The sequence below is a fragment of the Pan troglodytes genome, chromosome 9, assembly GCF_028858775.2.
Source record: "Pan troglodytes isolate AG18354 chromosome 9, NHGRI_mPanTro3-v2.0_pri, whole genome shotgun sequence".
Taxonomy (NCBI): domain Eukaryota; kingdom Metazoa; phylum Chordata; class Mammalia; order Primates; family Hominidae; genus Pan; species Pan troglodytes.
Window position 1 is genome coordinate 72,952,202 of NC_072407.2, and position 18,396 is coordinate 72,970,597.

Below are 18,396 nucleotides of genomic sequence, written 5' to 3' on the forward strand. Positions count from 1 at the left end.
TCCGCCTCCCAGGTTCAAGCGATTCTCCTGCCTCACCCTCCCGAGTAGCTGGGATTACAGGCACGTGCCACCATGCCTGGCTAATTTTTGTATTTTTAGTAGAGATGGGGTTTCACCATGTTGGCCAGGCTGGTCTTGAACTCCTGACCTCAGGCGATCCACCCACCTCAGCCTACCAAAGTGCTGGGATTACAGGCGTGAGACACTGCGCCCGGCCGGGGGTCTTTTCTAAATTCCACGTGTATGTCAGGGTATGTTATCTAAGAGTTTCATTTGAGGATAATGAAGGAGATGTTATACAACACTTTTTCTAAGAGAACTGGGGTCTCGTGTGGTTGGGAACCAGGGAACAAAGTCATCTCCCGTAAGTGCCCTGGGAGCGCTGTATAGAGGGGAACCGCGCAGGGACCGCATGGTGAGGGTCAGGCTAGGGCACAGTGGAGACTCTCTGAGCTTCTGCCCTTCCGTGGGGGATGGAGTGGGAAAGGCTCTTCTCTAAGGGTGCGAACTGCCCAGGACCGGGGAGCAAAGAGCTGGGAGAAGCTCAGGTTTGGGGAAGAGTTCAACCCAGAAGACGGAAGGAGTCGATCTCTGTGTGCACCGTGGGGGATCCGCAGTGGGACACGCTTCCCAGAAGCCACGTGTCCACTGTGCGGGAGTCAGTGCGGCCAGGGACTCTGTGTCCTCCACCCAGTTCCCCTGAACAGTGCTCCATTTGGCTGAAGAGGGGACAGGCCGCAGGGTGGGCTCCAGTGAGTAAAGGGGCTGCGCAGGAGGCATGGGGCAAGGGTGTGGACAGAATGTAGCAACGAACATCAACAAAGACAAGGCACACAGAGATGCATGCTGGGCAGGAGCTCCGGCCTCACTGTCACTGCAGCATCCCATCAGGACAAAATCCACAATTGCCCCGGGAGCACCATGTACACAGCATTCGGGGCAGGCCACACAAGACGGCTGATCCTCCAGCGGACACTCCCTGGGCGTCGGTGCTGGAAATCGGCCAAATGTAAAAATACCCTCCCAACCCAACACGCTGGCCACCTGTGGCCCTTACACAAAGCCAGTCACCTTGGATCCCATCCCCGCCAGTCAACTCCGCTTTACAATTTGGAACAAAACTTCTAGACAGATACGCACGGGAGAAAGTAGGACCACAGCAACACGCACGTGACCGACCCCTTCAGCTGACATGAAAATGACACCAAGCAAGACTCCAGAGTGGCAGACGAACAACAGAGCTGGTTATGTCCGGATAAAACCAGCAGCCCGGCATGCGAAGTCAGCACCACACACACACACAGACCGGAAACCACACGCAGACTTGCACAGCTCACTCGGTCCCGCGAAGAGGGACGAGACAAGACGCAGGTCAGTCCCAACAGACAGGTCACAGAGGCGGCCGACTGCTCCCATATGCCTTGAAACTGCTGTGTCTGTTGGGGGTTTTCTGTCCTTCCTCTCCGGCAATTTGTTTTGAAAATATTCTATGGGAATCTGGTCAACAACTGTGTGACTGCTGCAGAATGCTAAGTAAAAATACAATGTTGACTTTCCTTGGGAGGGTTTATTCTTAACACGCACAGGAGGGGACTCAATAACGGGGACCCCGACCACTCTGATCTAATGAAATGAAATAGGTGAGGATTTGGGGTTTTCCTTGGAAGCTGCTGGTTCTGCTTGCAAACACAAAGGCTATTGTGATTACTGCAGATCATCATTTGTGTCTCATTGGAAGGAGCACATTTCACAGTCAAAATGCCAGGTAAACTGAAATTTTTCAAATCAGATCTATTTTATTTCACAGCAGGTAGTATCTAGCAAACAGGTATATTTTTAAAGGATCATGGCTCAAAATCAGCCTGAATTTTACTTTCATACACACAATCAATCACACAATCACACACACACACACACCCCTAACATATTACATTAAGCAATCTGTTTGAAAACACCACCCTCTATTCATCATCTATACATATCTAAAGCATAATTATACAGGCACCCGGTCTTGAAACCTAGCAACGGTATCCAAGTATTCCTTTGTCGGCTAATCAGGCACCCAAACTCACACATCAGCTCAATGTGCCTCCTTTTAAAATATAAAAACCCCTCGCTTCTCTCTCCATAGCTACGGAAGGACAAGATGTATGAAAACAAACCTTGTTCGGTTGAGGAAGAACAACCCATGTCATTTAATCCATCTGACAGTGCATCTCCCCACAAAGCCGGGCAAAAGCAAAAACAACAAAGACCGTAAAAAATAGGTTATCCCAGTCCAAAGCTTATCAGCTGGCAACATGCTTAATGTGTGCACGACTGTTTCAGATGCGGGCTCCCCGGCACCCGGACAGTCTTGCTATTTGGGATCTCCATCCCACAGAAGCCATCGTCCAGGCTCTATGGCAAAGCTTTTATAACCTGCTGGGCTCATTTACTTGGCCGGCTAAACACTGGACGACAACAAGCAAGGATTAACTTTGGTATTCACGTCCACATTTAAACCATCACTTTCTTTGAGTTGGCAAATAAAATCACCAAACAGAGGTCCCATTTAATTTTTTTTTTTTTTTTTTAAGAGGAAGGGGACAGAAACAGCATCACAGCATCAGACAACAGCAACATACATGCTGGCCGGATTGTGAACAGAACGCTTCGCGGCAGGCTGAAACCTCTCTTTTAAAGAGATACACTTGAATCCATTTCTGGGTTCTACAGACCTCAGAGCACCCATTCATCACCTCGCAGTGTTCATTGTCTTCTCCCCTAAAGCCACATTCCAGCATCATAAGGGCACTGATTTCCTGGCACTGATTGCTTCTGTGTTTGGGAAACAAAGGATCCCTCCTCAGTAGCAGGGAGGCCACTTGATCCTTTAAAGAGACTTTTTAAAGGAAAACATCCCATTGACCAGGCTGTACACGGCAAGTCAGAAAAATGTGTGGTATTTTAATTTACCCACTTTGAAGCACCAACATCCACCCCACACCGACCTCTAGCTTGGAATTTGCTTCCACCAGACCCATATTGAGAAGTGTGACCCAACCCCATAGAGGCAAAGGTGAGTCTCACCTCCACTTCTCGACAGGAGAAAGCTCTGCTTGTGAGCACCAAGGGTTTGCCCTGACGCCAAAGCATGAGCCAACAGCCTCAAGTTTAAGGGACAGGCCTCGCTTCATCCATATGTCTCCTAAGCTAAGTTGTATAAGACAAGTCTTGCTGAAGACCATAATGCAGAAACACCATGATTCCTGAGGTTGACAGAGATAGACAAATGGCAGGCGAAGAATCTAGAGTCCTCTGGTGATCATCTGACACCACCCACCCCCACCCAAGAGGCCAGGAACGGACAAAAGATTCACCCTGAGGAAGAAGGACTACAGCAGCACCCTGAGGTTATGGAGGATACGGGGTGGAGGAAGCCAAGCCACAGAACCTAGAATCAGGAAGCCACATGGCCACCCACGATCTAAAGCAGAAATCCAGAAATCCCTGGCTTGAGGACTCACGACATCAAACCCAACACAGCCCACTTCCTCCAACTGCCTCCTCTCCTCTGTGCCTCTGAGCTCGGCTGCTCCTGAACTCTGAAAATGTTCAAGTCAGATAAAACACTGCCCTCTTGCAAACACACTCAATGCAGCAACTGATTTGCCAATATGTGTCCCACCCTTGACACTCAAGACCGGGTACCAGGGAAAGCAGGTTTGAGGTCAAGAACAGAGAGTAGGGCCGAGCGCGGTGGTTCACACCTGTAATCCCAGGACTTTGGGTGAGGCTGAGGTGGGTGGATCACCGGAGGTCAGGAGTTCGAGACCAGCCTGACCAACATGGTGAAACCCCATCTCTACTAAAAATACAAAAATTAGCTGGGTGTGGTGGCAGGTGCCTGTAATCCCAGCTACTCGGGAGGCTGAGGCAGCAGAATCGCTTGAACCTGGGAGGCGGAGGTTGAAGTGAACTGAAACCGCTCCACTGTACTCCAGCCTGGGCGACAGAGGGAGACGCCATCTCAAAAAAAAAAGAAAAAAAAAGAGAGAAAGAGGATGAGAGAAAGGCTGACTTGGAGTGAACAAGAGCTGGGGGAGGAGCCATCCATCCAACATGCATTGCCCGAGGCCCCACCACGTGCCTAGCACAGTGGGGATGGCAGAATCAGATACCATCTGTCCTTGAAGAGGTAACAGCCTGAGAAGACAAAAGTCATGAAGCAATGTGAGTTCCCTAGAGTGGGTGGAATGGTGGTCCTCAAAAAGATGGGCCCAAGTCCTAATCCGTGGGACCTAAACTGCACCCTCATTTGGAAACAGGGTCTTTTCAGGTGTGATGAGTTGAAGGATCTCAAGATGAGATCATCCTGGATTTAGGGTAGACTCTAAATTCAGAGACTGGAGTCTGTATAAGGGAAAGGAGTAGGACCTCTGAGATATACACAGGGGAAGCCATGTGAAGACAGAGGCGGAGGCTGGGGTGATGCATCCACAAGCCCAGGAACTTCAGAGTCAAGGAAGGATTCCTCCCTTGGGCCTGCAGAGGGAACCAGCCCTGCCAACACCTTGATTTTGGACTTCTGGCCTTCAAAACAGGGAGACACAGTCAATTCCAGTTGCTTGAAGCCACTCAGTTGGTGGTCATTTGTTGTGGCAGCCCTGGGAATCGGGTACACAGCCCATCCCTGGGTCCTGAGCAGGCCCACGAAAGATGTGGATGAGCAGAAACGCCTGGCAGGTCCTGAGAAGCAAAGGAGGAGCTGGTGCTGGGACGTCCGGCATGAGAACCACCAGCGGGATTTGAAACCGCAGTTCCAGAGGGCCCCTCGACCACTGAGTCAGACTCTGATGGTGGCGCTGGGCATCTGCATTCCACACAAGTTCCCCAAGGGACTCAGATGCACCCCAAATCATACAGGCCACTGGGCAGCGGGGGCCTCAGTGGGTAGGAGAGGGTTAGGGCAGGCGAGTCAAGATGACAAGACCAGGACCAGGACCAGGAGTGGGGTGGTTCAGAAGCTGTCTTAGGGGCGGATGCCAGCAACATAGAAGGCTCCTGGGAATGGAGGATGGAGAGAGAGCAGAAGAGGCAGACGCAGCTGGAAGACTGGGGCCAGGACATGGGGGAGTAGGAGCTGCAACAGCCAGAGAAGCAACGTGTGCGGAAAAGTCTGTTTTCCTGAGCAGGTGTGGTGTGTGCTCCCATTAAACAGCAACAGATTAGTAGCTCACTCCACCTAGGAAGGGTGCACAGGATCCACCATCCTTCAAACATCACTTTTAGATCTGGGGGGTAGAAGGGGACAGAGGGACATTATCTTCCATGGTCATCCCCTCCCCCAAAGAGCCTGGGACATGCAAATATTTCTGAATCTCCAAATTAGCACAGGGTCTGTGAAAAAGGTGCTCAATGAAGAGTTGTCACCAGGCTGGGCGTGGTGGCTCATGCTTGTAATGCCAACACTTTGGGAGGCCGAGGCAGGCAGATCACCTGAGGTCAAGAGTTCAAGACCAGCCTGGCCAATATGGTGAAACCCCGTCTCTACTAAAAATAGAAAAAATTGGGCCGGGCCCAGTAGCTCATGCTTGTAATCCCAGCACTTTGGGAGGCTGAGGCATGTGGATCATGAAGTCAAGAGATTGAGATCAAACTGGCGAACATGGTGAAACCCTGTCTCTACTAAAAAAAAAAAACAAAAAAAAACAAAAAAACAGAGGCCAGGCATGGTGGCTTAGGCCTGTAATCCCAGTACTTTGGGAGGCTGAGGCGGGCGGATCACCTGTGGTTCAGAGTTTGAGACCAGCCTGACCATCATGGAGAAACCCCGTCTCTACTAAAAACACAAAACTAGCCGGGCATGGTAGCGCATGCCTGTAATCCTACCTACTCGGGAGGCTGAGGCAGGAGAATCGCTTGAACCCGGGAGGCAGAGGCTGCGGTGAGCCAAGATCGCACCACTGCATTCCAGCCAGGGCAGCAAGAGTGAAACTGTCTCCAAAAAAAAAAAAAAAAAAATTAGCTGGGCATGGTGGCAGGCGCCTGTAATCACAGCTACTCAGGGGGCTGAGGCAGGAGAATCGCTTGAACCCGGGAGGCGGAGGTTGCAATGAGCCGAGATCGTGCCACTGCACTCCAGCCTGGGTGACAGAGTGATAGACTCCGCCTCAAAAAAAAAAAAAAAAGAGTTGTCACGGGAAGATGGTGACCACATAGGTGTTTGAGCTGGTGAGAGTGCAGGCATCTTCAGGACCTGCCATTTCAGGTACCTGACATGTGCAAGTACAGCCTGGGAGAAAGGATGCCTCTCCTCTAGCACAGGCAGTCTGCCTTCCTCAGCGTATGCGGGCTCCTCTCTAGATGGGAAGAGACTGGGGCCATATCTTCCTGCTCAGTTGGTGGCAACAACCACCAACGGAGTGGCTGAAAACCACCAGAGGCCGGGCACGGTGGCTCACGCCTGTAATCCCAGCACTTTGGGAGGCCGAGGCGGGCGGATCACGAGGTCAGGAGATCAAGACCACAGCGAAACCCCATCTCTACTAAAGATACGAAAAAGTAGCCGGGGATGGTGGCGGGCACCTGTAGTCCCAGCTACTCCGGAGGCTGAGGCAACAGAATGGCGTGAACCCGGGAGGCGGAGCTTGCAGTGAGCCGAGATTGTGCCACTGCACTCCAGCCTGGGTGACAGAGCAAGACTCTGTCTTAAAAAACAAAAACAAAAAAACACCAGAATTTACTATCTCATAGTTCTGAAGGCCAGAAGTCCAAAATTGATGTGTTGGCAGGGCTGGTTCCTTCTGCTGGTGCTCTGGGTAGACAGCCTCCAAGGTCTCATAGTTGGAATTCTTTCGTTCTGTGATCCCACAGAGGTGACTATGCAGCACCAAAAGCGTGTCCTCCTCCCTCCCTCTCTCAGTCTCCATCCCCCAGGGTAGAGGACCAGGCTGCACCTCCCCTCTGAAGGTCTCCTGGGTGACCATGATGGACCCTCACCCTGACACTGCTAAGAGCATTCTGGGAAGGAGCATCCCAGTGACAATTGAAAATTTCATGGTGGGTGAGAAATGCCACAGAAGACATTCCTCTTTGAAATGTTAATGTGGAAGGTGGAGGAATCTAGGCTTTGCAGAGAAAACAACAGATTCTGTGGGTGAGAAGTTACTCTGAGCCCCGCTGAGGACAGGGGTGGCCAGGACCAGTTCTGACTAAAACATGATGTCTCTCGAAAGCTCAGAAGATGAGCACCTCAAGCCACCCTGGTGAGAGACCACTGTGAGCTACAAAGGCTTCCCTCGGGGGCTGCCAGGCAGCACCGTCACACCGTCATGAGGCTGGCACCTTAGTCCATCAGTCCATCCATTCTCAGACAACTCTCTCCAGCCGCCAGGCTCCGCCCCATGCGGTCTTAAGCATCATCTTCCTCCAGCCCTACCCTGCCTTCTAAGCACAGCTGGGGAGCTGGCTAGGAGCTGACAAATGCTTAGCTCTAGTAATCCTAGAGCGAGGGAGCCTGGATGAGGAAGCAGAGAGGAGAGACCCCTCTAACTATGGGGGGGGGGACTGCCCTGTTGGTGATCTGTGGCCCAGGAAGCCTCCTCTTCCCTCTGGCCACCTTCCCAGCTCTGGTTCTAGGTCCAGCCTCTATGAAGCCTCCCCAGCCTGCCCCATCCCAGTCCACACTGATGCCTGCAGCTCTTGTATGGTGGAAGGTTTTTCTCAGCTTCACCAAGGAGGCAGCAGCATGTGGTGGTTGAAAGGACAGGTTCTCAAGGTAAGTACTTCAGCATCAGATGGACATGGGGTTGAAATCTGGTTTGCCCAATTCCTCCAGCATGTGGCTCTGGAAAAGTTCTGAATTTAAGATGTCATCGGTGCCCTGCCTGCATCTCCTTGGCACTCACTGTTCCCAGGTATGTGCACTGCTTACCCCCACAGGCCCCTGCAATTCCCCAAATCCCTGATGGGGGTCTTGGTACCCAGAGGGAGCACGCATAGGAGCTGGAACTGGTGGGTAAATACATGAACTGCTTCATAATGACCAGGCACACCCTCTGCAGGTTCCCAGAGGACCCCAGGGGCCTGAGCCTCCGGGGCCCACAGAGTCAACTGCTCATGAACACATATGTACAGCTGGTGCCCTGCCCTTCCCTGACTTCCTTCCCTAAGTCCCTGCTGGTGCTTTCTGTATCTCCTCCACAATAAACAACTTGCCCTCAAATCCTCACCTCAAGGTCAGCTTCTAGGGGAGCCCCACCCCAAATGCCATGTCGCCTAGGCTCTTCTTCACATGGAGACCACAACTGCATCTGGACGTGGAGGTTTGCATGGCTGTGATGCTGTACGTGAAGTGCTGGTCTGTAGTACTTGGTAAGTGCTAACTGTTTTCACTGTGGTTACTCATTCATTCACCCAGAAGTTGGGCAGCTTTCTTAAACAATGGGCAAAGACCCGCATGCAGGAGTTAGCAAGACACATGCAGGCAAAAAACGCACAAGCTAGTGGGGAAGAGAGTATGAGACCCTCCCCACCACATATCCAGCACCTGGCCCCTGCCAGAGGGGCAATGCAAAGTGGGGGTGACCACAGGGGAGGGGGAGAAGCAATTGGGTTCCAACCTACAGGTTTAGTTAAGAAGGCATTAGTTCAGGATTTCACAACAGATTCACCGTTCTTGGATCAATCAACACATTGAGAGATGTCAGGTTCCTAGAGGACTCAGCCTCCACACCCTTCATCTCTCTCTCCGGGAAACTTTCAACACAATTGATCTAAATGGCACAGTTTTTGTTGATGCCAGTTTGCTAGTTCATAATCACGAACCCTTAGATGACTCAGATGAAACAAGAGGTTTTTTTTCTTCTTCTTCTTTGTAGATGCACAAGGAACCGCATGGGCAAGTATAGATTTTCTAAACTATCCTTTCCCTTTGGGGCCCTGGGAAAGCCCCCAAATCAGGGAACAACAGACACTGACTCCCTGCGTAAGCTGATTGTAAAAGCCAGTCCTGCTTCTTTCCTGCAGGACTGGGGATTTTACAAACATACGGACATGAGAGAATCAAACCTCGATCCTGGCACTTCAAAATATGTTAGTCACGTGAGCCTGTGGTGGGTGCCCCCCTCTCTCAATGGGGGGTGCTGTTTACAGTTAATAATTGATCAGAACAGGTAAAGGGTAATTAAAATGTATTCGCCCAACAAATGGGCACTCCTTTTATAATAATGAAAAAAACCTCTCTGTTCATAAAGAGTTGTCTGCATCATAAATAAGAAAGGTATTCATAATAATTATATCCCAAAACTGAAAAGACAACAAGTGTCTCCCAAGCTGGATTGTGAAATCAACTCGGTGCTTCAACGTACTTGGAAAGTCAGCCTGGTTTTTGTTTTGTTTTGTTTTTGTTTTTGTTTTGAGACGGAGTTTAGCTCTTGTTGCCCAGGCTGTAGTGCAGTCTCGGCTCACTGCAACCTCTACCTCCCGGGTTCAAGCGATTCTCCTGCCTCAGCCTCCCGAGTAGCTGGGATTACCGGTGCCTGCCACCACACCCAGCTAATTTTTGTATTTTTAGTAGAGACAGGGTTTCCTATGTTGGCCAGGCTGGTTTCAAACTCCTGACCTCAGATGATCCACCCACCTTGGCCTCCCAAAGTGCTGGGATTACAGGCGTGAGACACCGCGCCTGGCCCCTCCTGTTTTTGAGTAGGGGGGTTTAGTGGCTGGACCTTACCTTCTCAGAAGGGAGGAAGGGTGGCTGTGACTCCATGGGGCAACACTTAGGGTCAGGGGTAGCAGCCCCAATATCTCTCAGCTCCATGTGGAGAGCTGGGATAAGGAGGCCACTTCACCCCTTCCTCTTTGTAGTGCAGGCCCCAGTGAGGGTAGCCCAATGGGGTAGCCCTTAGCTTGTTACCATCCCAGACAACTCAGGATCTGTGGAGCTGGCGGGGGCTCTGCCTCCAGGGGTGCCAGCAACAACCCCTGTCGTCATGGGCGGGACCTGTGCTCAGACTCCCTTACCTCCCTTCTTCACTGTGTGCCCCTGGTCAAGAAAGTCCCACTCCCTTCACAGCAGCCAATATTTTTAGCTCTCAAACCAAAGCTATCCTGTGTGCTGCTCTTTCATATTAGGGAGGCAGCAGGAAGACGGTCTCTGGCACTCTGAGAGCTCAGTTCATTTTCTAAATCATTTTGCAGACATTAACTCATCAATCTCTATAATGCGCTCATGGAGGTGCTGAGGCAGCCCTGGCAGAACCCTGGATCTCAGAGCAATTAAGTGATTTGCCCTGGCTCACAGGAGGGATGTGCAAGTCAGTGTCAGGCGCAGCCTTTGGGAGGCCCCGAGGCTCTGCACAGGTGCTTGATGATGCAAGCCATGCATCTGGCTCTGCATCCTCGTGCGGTTCTCCAAGGTGGGGTAGGTACCGGCCGTGGTTGACGTAGGGCACACATGCCACACGGTAAAGCCTCGACAGCCAAACACAGTTCTGCTTTCCCTGATGCCAAAAATGAGGTGACGGGCACAGGCAATAAACGACACCCAGGAGCACCCCCCTGACCCCTTTGATGGGGTGATGCCATCTTCGAAAGCTCACCACTGCCGGTCCAATGGGACTGCTCCCCGCTGCAGGTCCTGTGGAAGCGCGGGGCTGGAGGAAACAGGCCAGTGGGCTCGTCCAAGTTGCAAGACTGGGCCCAGCCGATGGCAGGGCGATGGGAGAGAGGAGGAGCCCCAAAGACTCTCCTCCTGGTTGGCACAAGGGGTACTAAAAAGGGGAACGGCCATCAGCACAACTGCGGAGGAAGTGAAGCAGAGGCAACCAGAGGGGAGCCGAGAGGATGCCACTGGCTCTCTCTCCACCCTCATCGGGTCACCAGCTCTTTGCCTAAATAGAAGCGTGGATGTTACGGCACCTTCCAATAAACACATCCAAATCAGCTGCAAATTAATTTGTTTCAGCAATCAAGAGCCGTGCCCTACATCCATTGCTTGATGCTTAGCACATTCTCCAGTTTGATTTCTTTTCTTTTTAGATTTTTAAAAAAGATGTCTTATTTTTAGAGCAGTTTTAGGTTCACAGTAAAACCAAGCAGAAGGAATAGAGCTTACCCAGAGAGCCCCTGCCCCTCACGTGCAGTCTCCCCAGTCATCAACACCCCCCTGGAGTGGGCAATTTGTTACAACTGAGAGCCTACAGTGTCACTCGAAGTCCATAGTTTACATTAGGGTTCACTCTTGGGCTTGTACATTCTACCAGTTTGGACAAATGCGTAACGACATGTATCAATTTTTACCATTAATGGGGAAAATCAGATACATACATCAGATAGGGAATCCTAGAGCCAACCCTTAGCATAAATTAAACACTTCCTGTTCCTCTCCCCATTTTACTAAATCAATGATGTTCACATGGAAAGAAACCTTGCAACAGGGACTGTCAGAATAGATCAGAACATCATCCTTCTAGAGAGGCATGTTTCAGACAGCCTAACCTCTAAGGTCTTCCTTAGCCCCATCCCCACTATAAGTTAAAAAAAGTTAAGACCAGAGACAGAAAATGGGCTAATACTATGTTAAGTTTTGCTAAAAGCAGGCTCTAAACCAATCTTAGGAGAATTTTAAAAAGCTGGTGAGTGACTGATTCCTCAGAGCATCTCCAAACCAAATCCCAACACAGTTTCTTCACGTGCCTACTCACCAATGTCTGTTTCCTTGTGGTTCTTGATGTATTCTGCCAGCTCAAAGTTGCCTGCTATTATGGCCACCTGCAAAGTGAAAATCACATTAAGTTAAGTGTCACCTGCAGAACAATGATTTCTGCATATACTATTACATCATTGAAGGCCTAACACCAAAAGAAGTCCAATCAGAACCTTTAAAATGGCAGCCGCAATATCTATCAACACTCATCCACTCACCTTGCCAACCACCACACTCGCTTCTGTCAAAGCAGTTGGCTGTTCTATGATGATAAGGTTGTCATTGCTCTACAACCTATATGAGTGGGGGCCTCTGTCCAGAAGGCATGTGGGGCAAATTACCCATAGAGCAGCTGAGGATTCAACCAGGCCTGAGTCTGGAAATCTCCCCATTGACTATGTCCTGTGTACCCACGGGGCTTGACTGGTTCCAGCTCTGACACCCCGGAGCCCTGTTTATCTGATTAGATGCATGCCAATCTACATAACTGGAAAGAAGGGGAAACCTCAAAAAAAAGCATTTAAAACTCATCAGATTTCAGTTATGTGGGAAAAATTCTACCCATAGATGTATGCACAGCCAGATGAGTGGCACCAAAACCATCACCTACAGGAAATTGTTCCAACTCAGGCCCTACAGATCTGTTGCCTAAAGATGCATGATCTTTGATATGGGAGAGCAGTCAGGCAGGTAAAGCCAAGTATCCTAGGATGGCCATGGAGACCCATAAGGAAGGCCAGGACCAGAGACCACACGGGCAAGGCACACAGTGCCTCAGAAGGACAGACCTTGGGCTCAGGGCAATACATATAACCCACAAAAGGAGCCAGGCATTCAGATGCCAGCCTGGAGAAATACACATACATCTACAATGCGCTGATGTCAAGTCATAATGTAAGTGGACCTTATCCAAACAGCTGGGGGCCTTATGAGCAGAAATTGAGGTTTCCTATGGAAGAAGTCTTTCCTTAGGACTAAGGCATCAACTCCTGCCTGAGTTTCCAGCCTTACCTACTGATTTCAAATTGGCCAACCTCATAATCATATGAGCCAATTCTTTACAACAAATTATAAACAAATGCAGACTTTAGTGCCAGGAGTGGGGTGTGGCTATAACAAATATCTATAACATCTTCCCAACATGGGCTTACTTCATTTGTTTAATTTAAATCAACCTTTCTTCTTGTGTGTATGAGGTGATCTGGTAAGGTAGGGTGGGTGATTTTTGGTTTTATGTTTTTTCTTCCTTACTTAGGGCATCTGTAGGCCTCAAAGGACCTTTCCTTTAGGTCATATTCCTCAGAAAGTCTTCGCTCTTCAGTTTTTATTTTTTCTTAAAGAATATTTTTAAAGCTCAAATTTGTGTAATAATTTGGGACTTTATTTAGAATTATTGGCTGCTGGCAGCAGCAGGCTATTCTGAAATGTCTCATAATATACATATACACACACACACTTTTTTTTTCTTTTTTTTTGGCAGGGTCTTGTTCTGTCATCCAGGCTGGAGTGCAGTGATGTGATCTTGGCTCACTGCAATCTCTGCCTCCCAGGCTCAAGTGATTCTTGTGCCTCAGCCTCCTGAGTGTCTGGAATTACAGGCATGTGCCACCATGTCTGGCTAATTAAAAAAAAATTTTTTTTTTTGGTAGAGACAGGGTTTCACCATGTTGGCCAGGATGGTCTCAAACTCCTGGCCTCAAGTGATCAGCCTGCCTCCCAAAGTGCTGAGATTACAGGCATGAGCCACTGTGCCTGGCCAAATATATACACACACGCACACACACACACACACATACATATATATATATATATATATATATATATATTTAATAAATATGGTATTGGTGAAAAAAACCAAATATCTAAAAATATTATGGAAATGCTTTGGAACTGGGTAATGATTACAGGCTGGAAGAGTTTTGAGGTGCATGCTAGAAATATGAATGTTAGAATGATTCTGCTGAGATATCAGATGGAGATGAAGAACACGTTACTGGAAACTGGAGGAAAAGTGATGCTCGTTCTAAAGTGGCAAAGAACTTGGCTCAACTGTGTTCTAGTATTTTTGTGGAAGGTAGACTGTGTGAGCGATAAAATCAGATATTTAGCTGAAGAGATTTCTAAGCAAAGTGCTGAAGGAGCAGCTGGATCCTCCTGACTGCTTATAGTAAAATGCAAAAGGAGAGAAATGAATCGAAGAAGGAATTGTTAAGCAAAAAGGAACAAGAGCTTGAAGATTTGGAAGATTCTCAGTCTATCCATACCGCAAAAAGTGAAAAAGCCTAACCACATTGCAACAAAACGAACACTGAGGGTATGGCTGGAACATCACTTGATAATGTATGGGATTATAAAAGCAGGAACACTGCCAGTTTGAATGGAAGGTGATGGAGATAAGACAAATGAAAGAAGACTATCGGACTTAATGGATTTGACAGAAGAGGGTAACAGAGCTGTCTGGTCACAAATGTGTGCTACTCTTCAGGAAGAAGGCAAAATAACCCTGAAAGGAATTCAGAGATCATCAGATCCACCCCTTGGTTTCAACAGTTAGATGGTCTCTGCCCAAAGACTTATGGGCAGGACCACAGGGCAGAGCTGTGAGGTGAGATGGTTTGTGTGTGTCCCCATCCAAATCTCATCTTGAATTATAATCCCCATGATCCCCATGTGTCGAGGGAGGGACCCGGCGGGAGGTAACTGAATCACGGGGGTGGTTTCCCCGTGCTGTTCTCGTGATAGTGAGTGAGTTCTCATGAGATCTGATGGTTTTATAAGTGTCTGGCATTTCCCCTGCTGACACTCATTCTCTCTCCTGCCACCCTGTGAAGAGGTGCCTTATGTCATGATTGTAAGATTCCTGAGGGCTCCCCAGCCATGCGGTACTGTGTATCGATTAAACCTCTTTTCTTTATAAATCACCCAGTCTCAGGTATTTCTTCATAGCAGTGTGAGAATGGACTAAGATGTGGGGGAAGCCTCCTGAGTGGCGGCTTCCCTTGGGCATGAAGGTAGAAAAGGTGGCTTTAGAGATAAGCATGTCTCCAGGCCACATTCAGAGAGACAGAAGCTGAGGTGCCCTCCTCCCAAAAGGGGACCATCTCTTCCTACAGCCCACCTCCAACTCAGCTTTGGGAACTGGACTTAGGTGATGTGGACCCATGCCCTGGCCTGCTCAGGCTGAGCCAGACATGTCCTTCTCCAGGTCCCTGATGGTTGTGCTGGCTCAGGATGGCACTAGGCCTCCCTGCCCACAGGCCCAGGCATCTCTCCTGCACTCCTACAGACCAGCCCTTGCTGAATGCCTGAGGTGATACTGGCAGACTGGCGGAGGGATGCGGCCCCAGAGGTGGAGGGCATGGGCTCTGGCCTGGGCTGCCTGGGTGTAAATCCAGACTTGTACTATGTGACACTGGGCATTACGTGTAACCCACAAACCTAGGTTTTCTCACCTGTGAAATAGGTTTGGTGTGTGGATTTATTGAGATCTCACAAGTAAAGGTTTAGAGCAGTGCCTGGCACATGGCCAATCAACCCTAAAAAACTATGCTATGGGCCAGGCGCTGCGGCTCACACCTGTAATACTAGCACTTTGGGAGGCTGAGGCAGGCGGATCACTAGGTCAAGAGATGGAGACCATCCTGGCCAACATGGTGAAACCCCATCTCTACTAAAAATACAAAAATTAGCTGGGCATGGTAGCATGCACCTGTAGTCTCAGCTATTCGGGAAGCTGAGGCAGGAGAATCACTTGAACCTGGGAGGTGGAGACTGCAGTGAGCCAAGATCATGCCACTGTACTCCAGTTCGGTGACACAGCGAGACTCGGTGTCAAAAAAAAAAAAAAGTTTGCTATGATTAGAAAAATGATGACTATGTCTTCAAACACTGCAGACTGCTCATTGTAAAGGTAACCCACCCCCAGGTCACCCAGCGCCCCACAAAAATGCACAGTCAGATACACACAAGTGCACACCCACATCTGCACTGGAACACACACCTAGGACAGCTGCTGAAATAACACGTACGTGGACCATCCCCTAGTGATTCCGGGATTCTCCTTCCAAAGAAAAGCCCTAGGAGCTTAAGCCCAGGCACCTCCCTGCTGGTCTAAAGGACTCAACTCACAGTGCAAATGAGAACAATGCAAACATTTACTTGTGATAATTGCCTGACTGTTTCTCCCCTTGATGATTTCAAGGCCTAGAAATTCCTCTTGGCAGAAAGCAGCCTCCTGCCTGTCCTCTGGCACTGCCCGCCCTATGCTTGGCTTATCATGGATTCCCAGTAAAAGTCTTCTGGGAGAAGGAAGAGGGAACTGGGTCTTATGTGACATCTCAGCATTGCTCAGTGTCAGGCTGGTGTCAGGCTCAGCATTGCTGGTGTCAGGCTGCTGGTCTGGGTGCATGAGGAAGGCAGAGTGTGGGGTCTGTCTCTGTGGCTGCAGGTGTGCACAGCAGTGAAAAGAATACTCACAGCAGAGACACAGCCGAGGCTCAGGTGCCACACACTGCTCTGAGTGAGTTCCCAGGAGCGACCTCTTTTGATCTTAACAGCTCTATGAAGTGGGCACCATTATCTCTACTCGACAGAGGGGGAAACTGAGGCACAGAGAGATAAGGAACGGGCTCCACATCACAGTGAGCACCAAAGTCAAGACATTCACTCAAGCCGTTTGGGTTCAAACTCTTCATCTAATCACCTTAGCTTATAATATGCTGTCATTTTCATGGACTATGGCATTTTTAAAAAAAGTTATGATATAATCACAGGTCAAACACCTTTGTAAAAAATAGAAGCATAAGAAACAACAAATGACAAATTATTCTCGAGGGTTATGACAAGCCACACTCAGGCTGGGCACCCACAGAATCTTCTATGGTGAAAAGTGCCCTGCGCAGGGGAAGGACTAGTCCTGTAAGAACGGACGCTGCTTTGTCCAGGTTTTTCAGAGCCCTAGAGGCCTGGAGGGGAGCCAGTGAAGAAATGAGAACTCTGCTCTCTACAGCTCGCCTGTTTTTCCCCCATTAATTCAACTGTCCTCCTCCTTCCTTGTTTCAAATAACATTTCGGTAATACAGACAGATGCCTGCCTGCAGGGTACGGCCATAATGCAACCTTGAGGGGGAAATGTTAGGGTTTAAAGAAACCCAGAGCAGGAAGGAGCCCCTTACCCCCACAGGATGTAGAGAGACTTCCTGTCGCCTCCCTCTGCAAGCCATCGCCAGCTTTGGAGTACCCGGAGAAGGAGCACCTGGTGGGGGTTACAGCTCAGGCAAAGGTTTGGAGGATGGATGTCAGATGTGGTGAATGTGCCAGCAAGACAGGCAAGATGGATGTGTGGAGGGAGGAAGGTCAGAGGTCAGCACAGAAGGCATTGACTGGTAAGTCATGGGAGGAATCCACATGTGAAGCCAAGGGAACCCTGGCTTCTGCGGCTAGGAGGTGACAAGAAACCATGGCCCTGGGAGGCATCTGGGGACAGACCATACGAGGGAGCCCTGAAAAACAGCAACAGGCAAGATGTCTCCATGGCCCGGGGCCCGGCCGGCACCCTTGGACAGACAGGAGGCTGGGAGAATTCAGACGATGGGCAGCCAGTTCTGTGCCATGCCACTGGACAGCAGAGCAGCAGGCGGCCACCCGGGCAGTGTCACTGCACCACACTGGGCATTTGTATGAGACGCCTCACTGGCATTCTAAATCATCCTAATTCTCACTTCCGTATCTGCTGGCTGGGAAGGAGGAAGGCCTTTTATGGACATTTAAACAAGAGTTATGTAACACAAAGCAACAGTCTGTGTTTCTCTTCTGTGGATCTCAAAGGAAAGGGAGGGGCGGAGCCTCCAGGGAAGATGCAGAGGGCATCCTCCCTCGCTGGCCTCTCAGCCAAGTGTGCGGCCGAGGTCCCAGCCCCTGCCGCCTCCCCACCTGTCTCCCTCAGAGCTGGGATTTCTCGCTGTGCCCTTGGGGGCTGCCTCTCAGGGGGCTCCCCTTAGCTCTTGCCCCAAGACAGAGCTAGCATCACTTTCTGGAGCCTTTGCTGTGACCTTATGATTGACATCCTGCATTTGAAGTGTGATCTACAGTTCCAGGCGGCATCGATGGCTGAAGTTTTGTGTGATGAGGGCACCACAGGATTTTTTTGTGGGAATCACCCCCAGTTGTAAGTCCTCAGTGCCCTAAACTGGGTTTTCCTGGAATGAAGCAATCATATCTGAGATGGGAACCTTTTGCTGGTGCTGACAAAGCCCCCTGCAAGAGTTGGCACTGGGATTAACAAGTAGAGGAAAGCAGATGGACACCCTGCCAGGGGCCCTGGGGGCTCTGCCCTTGGCACTCAGAGCCACAGGGACCCCTACAGATGCAGGAATGTCAGGAGGGAGCCCACATTTTTTTTCAACAGCAGTCACTCTGCAAGGCAGTGCATCTCCCCAGGAGAGAGCACGGCCCCCCTCCACTGATCTACCAGCTGGGGGAGAAGGGGGAGTTTCCATCTATTCTCCCAACTCAAGAATTGACAACCATCTCCTCCTTAGCACCTCAAGTGCTTACACCTAACATTAAGTTAGCCGGCTGGACTCAGTGGCTCATGCCTGTAATCCCAGCACTTTGGGAAGCTGAGGTGAGTGGATCACCTGAGGTCAGGAGTTCGAGACTAGCCTTCCCAACACGGTGAATCCCCGTCTTTACTAAAAATACAA

General features: G+C 49.9%; 1 protein-coding gene across 6 annotated transcripts in view; it reads right to left on the minus strand.

Annotated features, from left to right (window-relative positions):
- Positions 1 to 18,396, minus strand: part of SHANK2 (SH3 and multiple ankyrin repeat domains 2) — a 695,443-nt gene that overhangs the window by 421,185 nt on the left and 255,862 nt on the right. For all 6 annotated transcript variants that reach the window (XM_054662507.2, XM_054662506.2, XM_054662505.2 and 3 more), the window contains exon 11: positions 11,691 to 11,757. In XM_054662507.2, the coding sequence (XP_054518482.2) occupies positions 11,691 to 11,757 (67 nt within the window). The remainder of the gene's footprint in view (positions 1 to 11,690; positions 11,758 to 18,396) is intronic.